Source organism: Haemaphysalis longicornis, unplaced genomic scaffold (assembly GCF_048455015.1).
Source record: "Haemaphysalis longicornis isolate Haplotype H1 unplaced genomic scaffold, Haemaphysalis longicornis Haplotype H1 scaffold_1, whole genome shotgun sequence".
NCBI lineage: Eukaryota > Metazoa > Arthropoda > Arachnida > Ixodida > Ixodidae > Haemaphysalis > Haemaphysalis longicornis.
The window spans coordinates 257,862,326-257,874,483 of NW_027526203.1; the positions used below are offsets into that span (position 1 = coordinate 257,862,326).

Below are 12,158 nucleotides of genomic sequence, written 5' to 3' on the forward strand. Positions count from 1 at the left end.
TCGCCACTTGTTGAAATGATGTTGAGATTTTTTGAAGTTTGACGAGTATAAAAGTTTTTTTTTTATTTAGTCAGGTTTAGGGGAGGGGAAAATATCCCCTGCCACTATAAAAATTCAAACAGTTATGAACCGTTCTTTTTTTTTTCATGGTGCGAACCGGAACGGCAGCATTTCTTTTCAAGTGCAGAGAACCGGGGCAAAATAGTTTTGCTCCCTCACACTAGCCCCGAGTGCTGCCATGCACGACATCTCAGCGTGCATCCTCCTCCTTTACGAGAACATTCACAATTGGATTTTAAAATGGCAACCGTCATTTTTTTTTGACATTTATTGCGCTCTAAATGGACGTTTAGCGCTCAAGTCATTCGTTGTGGATTCTTGTCAGTGCTGAGCATTCCTTTGCATCCTCCTCAGACTCCTTTCATCTATTCCTTCAAGGAATGACCTGAGCATTCTTTTCAATTCTCAAGTCATTCCTCAATCCTCCTATATGAAAAGCCCACTCCCGAAACCTTAGACATTCCCAGTGGGTATATATCGACACTAGCCCCACACACCTTGAGGATCGCTGCAGCCCTTAAATTATATTTCTAGCTCTCCATACGCTCCCTATTTTCATCCCGATCTCGATGTCTTCTTCGCTACACTTCCTTTGGTTTTCCTTTCCAGTGAAATTTTCTCCGTGAAAACCAGCTCGATGCTTCTGGCGAATGCACGCCGGAAGTGCCATCTGTTGCCAAAATCGTTACTCAACCAATGCACTTTCAATGCAGACCTTTGTGCGTTCCTCCATGCGGTGGATATATCACGGCTTGGGCTCTTCCCTCATATTTTAACACTCCAACGATTCTTCCCAGCACCACATACGTCTTTCGAGGCAATGTTGCTTCGAATGAGGTGTCTCAATAGAAGTGATTCCAACATTAAGGAACCACTTGCAACAAAACCAAACGAAATTTTATTGCGTGCCCGATGAACTAGAAATATAACTTAGCAAGGAGTACTGCTGGGCTAGTTGGTAGGACATCATTATAATATTATAGCGCAAAGAACGGGAAACGAAGACAAATAAAACGACGGGACGAGCGCTAACTTCCAACTGAAATTGTAATCCGGAAAACTTGCACCTTTTATATGCACCACCACAAAAACCAAAAACATTCACCTCAGACAAAAAAAATATATATAAATAAGTTACAAACACTCTGCCACCTCACACACATCACGCACGTGTCCCAATCTATACAGATACTTCTTCATGTCACACCCGAAGTACAACGCGTGTTGGAAAGGATGCTAATTTCTTTTTGGGACAACGCTATTGAAGTCTTGCTGACACATTTACTGCCCAACCGCCCAATTTCAAGTGCTTCAATTATCTCCCGCGTAGTTTCATTGCCACTTCTTCCTATCACTGTGCACTTGTCAAACTGTGGTTTGCACTTACGTGTGCAATCCTTGCAATGAAGGGCCAGAAAACCCTCCTTGCCATTTCGAACATTGTTATTGTGCTCCCTCAACCGGTCATCCAAACACCTGCCGGTTTGACCGACGTAGGATTACCCGCAAGTTAGTGGTATATGATATACGACACGCTCAGTGCACGCTGGTGAAGAGGGGAATTGTTAAATTGTGCATTTCGGACGCCTTGACCAAGTCGTGCCCCCATGCGGTGCAAACCGCTTTAAAAAAAATTCCCGCGCCTTCCCGCGAGGGGAACACGACTAAATGCAGAGCATTGGGGGTCGTTAACGCCGCGTAAAGTCGCGTTAGGGTGGGTAGTTGGGTCGTAGTTGCCTTGGTGTTGGTTTGGGGTAGAGAGAGGAGAGTAAAGTCGCGTTAGGGTGGAGCGAGCGTCAACCAAGGAAGGAAGGAGCAACGCAGTGACTGAAGCACGAGCGACCGCTAGCCGCTTTGCAGCGCGCGCCCTTCCACGCCCCACCGCGCTGCTATCACGCACCTGTTACGCCGAGACCGCGACGGAACGAACGGGCTGACTATGACGCATGCGCGCGCCAGCTGCTGTTGAGAGAGAGGAGGGAAGGAGGAGAGGCGCACCTGCTGCGGACGCGGAGCTGTGGACGCCGTCCGACGCAGGAAGAGGCGAGGCTAAGAAATGCTCTGCATTTAAAACAAAGCAAAAAGCAAACAAGTTAGTCGGTTCGACGCGGCTGGATACCCCCAACACCTGGTCGTATCAGTGACTGAGGGCATCCTCAGGAAACTGAAATCGTGCCATCGGGAAGATGGCATGACGAGCCTCCCCGTGAGAGCGAAAAGAAAAAGGTAGTGGTTGTACCGTACATTCACGGCGTGTCGCACGGATTAAAGAAGATTGCTAACCGTGTGAACGTGAGGGTAGCCCTTAGTGCTCCCCACAAGCTTGTGAACATCGCTAAGGCGACTACTAAGACAGGTGTGAATAACTTGGGGTGCCATACAAACTCAGGGGTGAACCCTCCGAACATATATATTTTATAGATGTGAGGATCTCCCCTCCCCCCCCACCCTTCCCTTCTTTATTTTCCTTATCTTTTTCTCTCTCTCTATTTTCCCCTGTCATCTCACTGTATTCACCCTCATCTGGAGTAGCAAGCCCTACCGTGGGGTTGACCTGTTCAGCTTTCTTAATTTCTTATAAAGGCTCTCTCTCTCTCTCTCTCTCTCTCTCTCTCTCTCTCTCTCTCTCTCTCTCTCTCTCTCTCTCTCTCTCTCTCTCCCCCTCTCTCTCTGTCTCTCTACGCGAGATGCCAGCAGACATCTCTGCTTTCCTCTAGTAAAGAGCCTCCTCCCTCCCTCCCACTCCCCTCTCCCCTTTGGTAATGTAGGTAATGGGACGCTACTAATTGTTCGTGAGTAATGTATACCTAATTCAAAGTAGCTATAAGGTTCATTCAACGTGCTTGTATGTTACAACTGTTTTACGCTCTGGGGGTTTGGGTGAGGGCAATTAGAGCTGCGACTATGAGTTAAAAAATTAACGCAGCTTGCACTAGTGGTGCGAGGTCGGAGAAACACCAGAGCTGGGGTCGACCTGTCTTCTCCCTACACTGACGGCTGACCCAAGGAGAGAGGGAGCAGCGGTCGGTAAAAACCCAATGCATGATTCGCGGCAATATTGCAGACAGTTTCGGAGCGTTCCTCCCAATGCAGACATCCTTGGCCGAGAGGGACCTTCACAGCGTTGTTTTCACAAATAAACACCCTTTTTCCACCTTTACCTTTGACCTTCTTTCACAATGAAAGCTTCCGCGCACGCCTAATTCTAGATCGCAATTCTCGATTCCAGGGTCTTTACGAATTGAGCAGCTTTTTAGCAGTGAGCAGCTTTTAGCAGAAATTCCAGGTGTTGTGGAGTGGGGGGGGGGGGGGGGGGGGGGGGGTGGCAATCAATTAGGAATCAAATGGTGATAGGACAATATTTTGTCATTTTTAAAGTAGTTTGTCGTGCGAAACCTGATCGAATGTCTTGCTGAAATCTGGGAGGATCAGGTCCTGCCTTATCGAGACAGAAGAAAAGTAGTGGACGACTGTATTTCACTGAGTGATGGTCAAGAATCCTTTGAGAATCTCATATGCTTGTCCGGCTCTCGGTTTGGACATCGAGGATCTGTACTAGCCCATTTCGTCACACCGAAAAAAGTTGTGTAGGCCTATCTTACAACGTAATCTCAACAGATCGCTATTAATGTCCGTCATATGGCACAATTCGCAATGCAGCAACCGCAGATGCAACCGTAATGCAAAAAAAAAAAAAAATCGTTTCAACGCCCGCCGTGTTGTCGTTGACCGACTCGCGCTCCCGCGAGCAGACGCCCGCGCGTGTACGCCGCGCGCTCGGGCGGATTTTCTACTTTAGACGGCGCACGCGCAGCAACCATGTGACCGGAACGAGAATGTCGTCATCGTACCGGAAGTCTGCCTTCTAAAAATCGTACCCATCCGAGAACTCGGACACGGCCGCTGGATGAGAGCGCATGCAAGCAATGCAAGTGCGCCTTTCATCCAGCGGCCGTGACTCGGAGCTGCCGGCGCGTCAGGGTGAAACTAGAGCCACTACTGAAGTTTATTTAGTGTCTCTAAGTGAACTGGTGAAACCCGATGGAGGCGTGAAATGGAGCTTGCGTTCGGAACGGTGGTATGTAGGATGCAGCGTACTGGAAATGTATGCTCCCTAGTGCACCTCAAGTCAGGTAGGCTCATGGGCGTTCATAGTGAATAACTGCGCAGAAACACACACAAAATAATAAGAAGAAAACGTGTGATACAGGCGTGTGTTTATGCGCAGATTTTCACTATGAATCAGTACCGACTCGCTCATGGGCGTTTAGAACTCGGTACGTGCTATGGGAAATGTACCGTACCGTTCCTCGCCCGTACCGTTCCTCGCCCGTACAGATCGAGTGTAGCGTCGCTCCAATAAAATTTAACAAACAATGTTTGACGACAGAGCTTCAGTTTATTTGTACAAAACAACCCACTCGGTGCCCGCTGCGCAGCCTGATTATACTGTACTGGGATCCTGATGCACCGGAATTTCTTTTCGCCCGTGGGTATGGGTGGAGTCTGGTGCGAAGAAACTATACGCCAGATGTTTTGTTGTGCTTGCTGTTTTATATTAGTTGTAGCCTGTATTACAGTTGACCTTTTAGATTTTACAGTATATAATCTATTATGTTCCAAGTTTCTTGCGAAAAGCGCGGTTTTGTTTTATTCTTTTGCGATGTTTTGAGGGTAGGAATGGACATCGTTTTCTTAGTATGGTGTCAACCCGGCTGCTTTTTCTTTGTGATTGCACTTCCAACATAAAAAAATTTCAATACTAGATTTTACTTTATTATCCAACAGACAGCAGATGGTTCACTGTAAATAACAAGCTTTGAAAGTGAACCAGTTGCAGCAAAAATTGCTCCCACAAACCATTCTGATCATGGTGCCAGTCTGAAAACAATGCCATAGTGCATTGATTTCGGCTTCGGTTTCTCAATATTATACTTCAAACGCGCATTCAAAACATTTGCATGGTCACATATTTTCGAATGTTATCTACAGCCAAACAGTAATTGGTGCTCTACACAAGGGCCCTGATTATTACCTTAGGCTGTACTTCTACAAAGCGTTGGCATTTCCTCATGTCCACCCTTCTTACCTCCAGCATCATGGCTTCAGAAAGATAAGGGGATGTGGGGAGCTTAAAACAAGGAATAAAAGTAACATACCGTACAGCATGTGAAGAGCCCACATGCTGTCCCATACACTGAAAATTGCTTTCACAAAGTAGTTCTAGCAGATGCAGAGGACAATACAGCACACCTTGTGAAAGACATATACCGGTACTTTTCAATTTATACTTGAGAAAAGAGGTCAGAAACATGGACAGAAGATGTTTTCACAAAGTTTATTTCGATTTCAAAGGCCTGTTGGAGACTCGAATTCAAATCATAACCCACACTAGAACTGATAAACGTTCGTACTAATTGTATTTCAGTCATACCTGTTGGAACTTGCACCAGAGTTTAAATTGCCTCCCTTAGCTGCTTCACTGCACTAGGTGGGATATAAGATTAGAACAGCATATGCTGTTGAACACTAAGGCATGCGCGAGTTTCTATTTTCAAAATAAACGATACTTTAAAGCACAATGAGCCTTGTTTACTGAGGGAACTCCAGTTATGAAACAAGCTTTGCGTACAACAAACAATGGAACCTCATGATCAAAATTGTTGCACGTGACCTTTACAATATTCATCATATAAGACAATGGAACCCACAGGTGTGATCAAGCACGCTAGAATCTGACTGCTCTTGTAGTAGGTTTGTCCCTTGTCCGTGTTGCCTAAAATCCCTATTGTCAAGTTATCATTACGCCGCATTGTACTTTGCCTTTTTGTTTGCAGCAGCTTCACAGTTGTGTGCTTGGTTTTCTAAAGCCCCACTGTACAAAATCTGAGCATAAATCTTCTGTGACACACACACACAGCACTGATCTTTAAAACCCATAATACAAATTTAAATAAAACTGTGCTCTTTTTGAGGTTCCACATGATGCAATCACCACAGCAAACATATTTGTCTTTTGCATGCAAAACAGCATGGCACAGACACTTGATTATCCCCAGCTAACTTTATTATCTCCACAGAGTTAGAAGAAACAGAGAAAGAGAATATATTTGGCATACTGATTTTTTTCTTGCCACATTGGTTTACGAGCACTTGCCTACAGTGCACTAGAGGCGCTCGTGTACACTTGAGGGTGGAGTGGTGTTTTCGAGGAAGTCTGAAATCAGGTCGATGTTCACAGTAGCAGCACATTCTGTGCGGAGAAAAGCCCTGGCGCAGCAGTCTCACTTCGGGGAAATTTACTTTTTTATGCACTAGTAACCTGACACACAAATAGTGAAACATTACATTCCAAATGGTGTACAGGCAACTATTGTTAATTCAACAGTAAAGTTAAGCTTTTCAAGAAGAGATTGCAAGCCCGGACAAAAACATTTACTCTTGGCACGATGGCTGCAGCTTCAAAGTACCCATTCATGTTTAATGAACGGCACATAATGGCAGTTGTGGCAGTACATGACAGCAAACGACAGTGGGCTAACAAGTCAGCAGTGAGGAAAGCATGTTCGATTACTCGGGTGGTTTTATTCTGCAAAAATACTGCGAAAAAACAGGCACACACTGGCAAGCACTGCTACACATTTTACTAGTACATTGCCACTTCCCGAATATTGTAGACGTAGGTCCTTTAAACTTTCTTTTTACAGCCCACATTGAGGCACTGTGCACGGATATTTCAAATTGGCATTTGTAGCCTAAAGGGCACAAATTTATAAGCAATTCAACTTTTCCCCCAGCATAATAGACAAAAAAAATCTGCATTTTTGGCAGCCACAGCAACACTGTGATCCTGTAACCCCGCTGGTGTGTGAAACACGTCAGAATTCCCACAGGCACTAACATCAGCTTTAATGGAACACTATGTTTGCAGGGTGTCAGGCAAGTCTAGTTCCTAGTTTTGAGGAGTTGCAAGCTCCTAGTTCTCAGGAGACATAAGGAGCACAGCACAACTGTAGTGAACACGTGCTGTTGGAAATTTCTAAATGTCTTATTTTTTACTAAGGCATGTGGGCCTGCTCTTGTCCGCAAGTGCATTGTCCCCGCCACTATACACCACTTACTATCACTGAAATGCGGCATGCAAGTGGACCTTGGAACACATGATCCACAAAATGCTGCTATGTAGATACATGCCACATTGATGTGCAAGGCGGTGCCACCAATTTACACCGCATCGGTGAATGGGTAGTACTTGGAACTCTGTGACCTGGAAGGGAAAAATGGACCTCTCAGCAAAAGCCCCTTGCAAGGGACACGGAAATGTAGACAAAGAAGGCGAAGAAATGAACTAAAGAAATGCTCAAAGAAAGCAAGGCAAGGGAAAAACAGAAAAGTTTCTTATGATCTGATCTGAACACAAAATGAATGAATCAACAAAACAGTGCAAACAAGATATGCATTGTATGCATAACTATGAAGGTACTGCCTTTTTTGCTCACCAAGGCACAAGAACAAATCTGAAGTCCCTGTTGAAGCCGTCTATAGTCTTCATCTCTTCAGGAGTAAGCTCGAAATCAAAAACCTGCATTGGAGACAAGATGGGTCAGGCACATTGGCAAGTGAACGATAACGTAGTTTCAATGAAAAGACACTTATGCTGCATGATGAGGCATTATGACAATTTGGTAAAACAGGCATGATGAGATTAGGTAGATGCAGATCATTTCCCAAGTTTTCAACTTTTCTCTGGTCTGAAGACTTTATAGTATTCATGACGTGCGAATTTCCAGCTAAGTTGTGCCCAGTTGTCTTAATTAGACAGTTTTACAACAAGTCGCGTGCACTTTGTATACTGTCCCCAAGTTCAGGACACCCACATGTCCTAAATTTGTTGCATAAGCAGGCCAGCTGTACAAAGGTGCTTTGCAGCCTGCAATTGCATCAAGCTAAACCAGAGTCTCTCAAAGCATTGAAGGATTCTGGCTAAACTGATCCTTTGTAGCAAATAAAGTGAGGCAGATGTTTGGCAACAATTTGGTGAACATCAAGGTCTAAATTCTGGGGAGACATATCTTTCAGTCCCCCAGTCCCCCAGTTTTATTTCGTTTGAAACACCTGTCGAAGCCGAGATCCAATAGCCACACCCTCATCATGGCAAGTGTTTTCAGCAAGTGTTTTGAGGAGGACACAAAATCATTTTGCAGTTTGGCTTCCGAGAATGTCTATGTAATCATACATGTACTCTCCCTCGTGCCTTCCTGTAAATGATAACTATGTGCACATGCATGTACATGTGTATTAGAGGTGCAAGGGCATCTTTAGAACACCAAAGATATGCCAAATGATAAATGCTTGGGTACATAGTAGTACGCTAGGATTTACACTGGAGCACTCAGTGACATTGCTAGTTCATTTCTAGAGCAGAATGAACACTTGATACTGGTGCATAAAATGCGTAACACACCAATACATTTATAATTTTGTAGGTTTGCAGCTGCTTCACAGAAGTTATCAAAGCCATTTTATGAGGCATTAAGGCAGGTCTGATATGAAAGTGTTATTTAGCATCACCTGAAAAAATAAAAGTATGTCAGTTAATGCATTTTTTATTAGACACTATTATTCACAAAGTGCCAGTCTTTTATTTTAAAATAGTACAGCGCAAAGAAAAATTAGCACAAGCAACTGTCGACTGGAGCAGCAAAATCGTGGCGTATGTAGGGTTCCCACCTTTCCCCGTGGTATATAGAATGTTTAATTTGTGTTGAAAAACAGACCAGATGCCATGTTTTTGACATGCAGTGCCATTTATTGTAGCCTTTTCTCAGTGAGGAATCAACAACCTTTGTACTGAAAGTGATTGAGAGCTTGGTTATTGCTCTGTATGTGGTTCACTGAAAAGTTACCTCAATTGCTGAGTCTGGCGGCAGCATTTCGTTGTTTTGTTCCTCCCTTAGGTCCCCCTCCATCTCAGGCAGCGTGCTCACCCGCGTATTTTCTCTGCTCGCGTGTCTGCGCAGCTTCTCAACTCATATTTATCATCTTAGTTGATAAATTGACGTTTATAAAATGCCAAAACGGACATAATCACAGCACGAAGGCCAAAAAACCGGCCAATGACAGCCGGTTTTAAGTATGGACCGGCAACCGGCCTGCTGTTTAAAAAACCGGCCGGGCCGGTCCAAAACCGGGCAGGTGGCAACCCTAGGCGCATGGATTTTTCTGCCCTAGGGGTGATTCAGTCAATTGTAGATGTTTGCCAGAAAATACTTGGCTTTTAGACAATGCCCTACCTTAGAGGGCAGGAGGCAACTGGTGCTTCAGAGGGGGGTTGGCAGAAAGCAGTCGAGCATAAAGCACGCATTCTGGACACGGATATCTTATGAGAGAGAGAAAAACGTTGATTGCGAGAGCATTTATGGTGTTGCAGCAGTGGTTCCCTCTACATGAGAATCCATGAGCTGCCTTAGCACCGGCTGCTCTCCCAGTGAGCCGGAGCTGGTCGAAGAGGCAGGGCCTGGACAGCAGTGTCTCCCACTGCTCTCGAGGGTTTGGGATGGGGCAAAAGATGGTAGGTGCTTATGTTTTTTACACTCTAGGATATTACGTCTGGGGTCAGCGCCACAGGTAGCTCCTCCGCTTCTTTGGTCGACGCGGTTATTAGGGTGGCACTGACAAGGAGCTCTGTCTTTGTGGTGACCATCACTGTCTTTGCTCTTCTATCACAGATTGCGGCCGCATCCACGTAGACCATTTCCGGAAGGGTGCCGTATTTCCTGTTTAAGGCTTTAGCTCTAGCTTGTCACCGACTGGAGGGGTGGACCGGGTGCATGTTCTTTGGCAATGGGTGGGATGAAATATTATGGCCCCACCGCTCAGGAAGCTGCTTGTTCGGCTTGATATCGGGGGAGCTCCATTTGATTCAGATCAACAGTTTTTGACCGGTTTTTGTCATTGCAAGCCACGCTCTCTGGCTGGAGAGGTGGCCTTCTATGAGCTCGTCTGCCGTGTTGTGCAGACCCATGTGAAGGAGCCTGTCAGTTGACGCGCTCATGGAGATCCCAAGGTCTTGCTTCGTGGCTTTACGGATAAGGGTGTTGAGCTTGTCCGTATCTGTCTTGGTTAGAGTCATGTAGGGCACTGTGTATGTCAGCTGCAATAGAACAAAGGCCTGGATAGGATGGATGGTATCATCTTCTTTCATGCCCCGGTGTCTATTTGTGACTCTGCAAATCATATGCACAACTTGTTCGGTCGTTCTGAGACATAATGATATCTTATGTGGCAGAAACCACAGCACTGCTTGAATGAAGTGTTTTTTTTGTTATTGCCCTGCTCAGCTGCTTGCACAAATTCACAAGCAAAATGTCTGAAGCCATATTTCAAATGCATTTTAAGCTGTCTGTTTTATTTACTACCTCGGTGGCTAGCACCCAGGTCAGTGGTCACCATTCCACAATTCACTGTGGGTGAGCACATTTGCCTCACTTTCACCGCAATAAGAAAAGGCTGCCTGAAAATTAATAACTGTCCACCAATCCACCCTTAGGGTGGACAAATGGGAACACCCTGGCACTGTTGCTATCAGCATATTCTTGCACACCAGCACCACACACCAGGATATTGCTGCTCAGGTCGACACCACTTCTGTTAATCTTTTTTCTATGCCAACTGAACATTAGGAAATTTCACAATGAATTTAATGTGGCCTGTAAGTGACATGTAGGATTGATACAGTAACGAATGCTTAGACAGTAGCTGAACACCATTGCCCCAGTTATTCCATCTTGATCCGTTGTGTGACATCCCCTTTTTTGCCAGAATTCCTAAATGCTTGATTTGTAGAAACACTTAATGTAATCACTGTATTAGCATTATTGTTTTAACGTGATTTAGAAGTTACTTTACTTCTCTGAAACGTAAAAATGTTGTTTTATGCAAGCAAAATTAGTTTGGGTTATATACCATCAAAGCTAGAACTACAAAATCTCGCATTCAAATTTAACGTATCGTATGATAGGCAATATTCTGTTTCATGCAAGGTATTGCCAGGTTTTACTACAGGCATAGAAAAACACAACTTTCATTTGCGTTATGTAGATGATAATCAGCAACTTACGTTGAAGTTTGAGATGATCCTTGCCTTCGTGACACTCTTAGGAATGACGATTACTCCTCGTTCAATTTGATAACGCAGCAGAACCTGAACAAAAATGCAGATAGAAGGAGAAAAGAAAAAGAACAATGGAAAAGATACATGATTTCGCGCACAAATTGTTGCATACATAATCTTAGTGCTTGGTAATTGTTGTGTACGCTTACGCTGGCAACACAGGGCCATTGTAGCCCTCCCACTCCTGCAATTGCGAGCCCGGCAATTTCAGTATACAGCAAGGGTGCCTGCCAGCTTGGTGCCATTCAGGTCGATGCTTTCCCCCCTCGCCTCCGGCCATCTCAAATTCGCTTCCCTCATGCACTGGCGCCAAATAAACGACTCTCTTCTTGGCCCTCGTGTCCAGTAGTTCTCTCTTCCCTGGGCTCCCTGAGCCCAAACATAACAGCAATTAAACCTACAGTTCACCTCGCTCTGACGTTTTAAATTAATTAAGATGCGATAGAATAATGCATGGGCCTGCTTACCGAAAGGAGTGTTAACACCAATAACTACACGAAATGAAAGTACCAACCTGCGAGTTCAAAATGCCCTCCACGATGTTTTTATCGCGTCCTTGTCAGTCAACTCGCCTTAACAAAGTCACCACGCGCTGAAACATTGCCACCGACATCATCAGCCTGGCTGCCTTCAAGCTACAACCTTATGCTGCACACTTTTTATATAGCCTATGTTGCCTCCTTTTCGTGACAAGGGGCCTGTTCACCGACTGCTTTTGATGATACCTCTGTAATGAAGTAGCTCACGCTTTGCATAGTGAAAGTGAGCTTTAGGGTAACTCCACAGTTAAAAAAAAAAAAGAGAAAGCTCTAGTTGTAGTAAAAGAAATAGTAGCAATGCCAGATTCTGAATAAAGAGTGTTCTAGGATGCACAGGATAACCTTCACTACAGTAAAGTTTAAAAGTAATGAGACATTATTTAACA

The 12,158-nt window shown here is 44.8% G+C and overlaps 1 protein-coding gene across 3 annotated transcripts in view; it reads right to left on the reverse strand.

Annotated features, from left to right (window-relative positions):
• Positions 1–6,625: 6,625 nt before the first annotated feature.
• Positions 6,626–12,158, reverse strand: part of LOC144144788 (aldo-keto reductase family 1 member B1-like) — a 45,347-nt gene continuing 39,814 nt past the window's right edge. For all 3 annotated transcript variants that reach the window (XM_077676296.1, XM_077676302.1, XM_077676309.1), the window contains exons 9-11: positions 11,180–11,263; positions 7,560–7,642; positions 6,626–7,327 (exon numbers count right to left, since the gene is read on the reverse strand). In XM_077676296.1, coding sequence (XP_077532422.1) covers positions 7,285–7,327; positions 7,560–7,642; positions 11,180–11,263 — 210 coding nt within the window. In that variant the 3' untranslated portion in view covers positions 6,626–7,284. The remainder of the gene's footprint in view (positions 7,328–7,559; positions 7,643–11,179; positions 11,264–12,158) is intronic.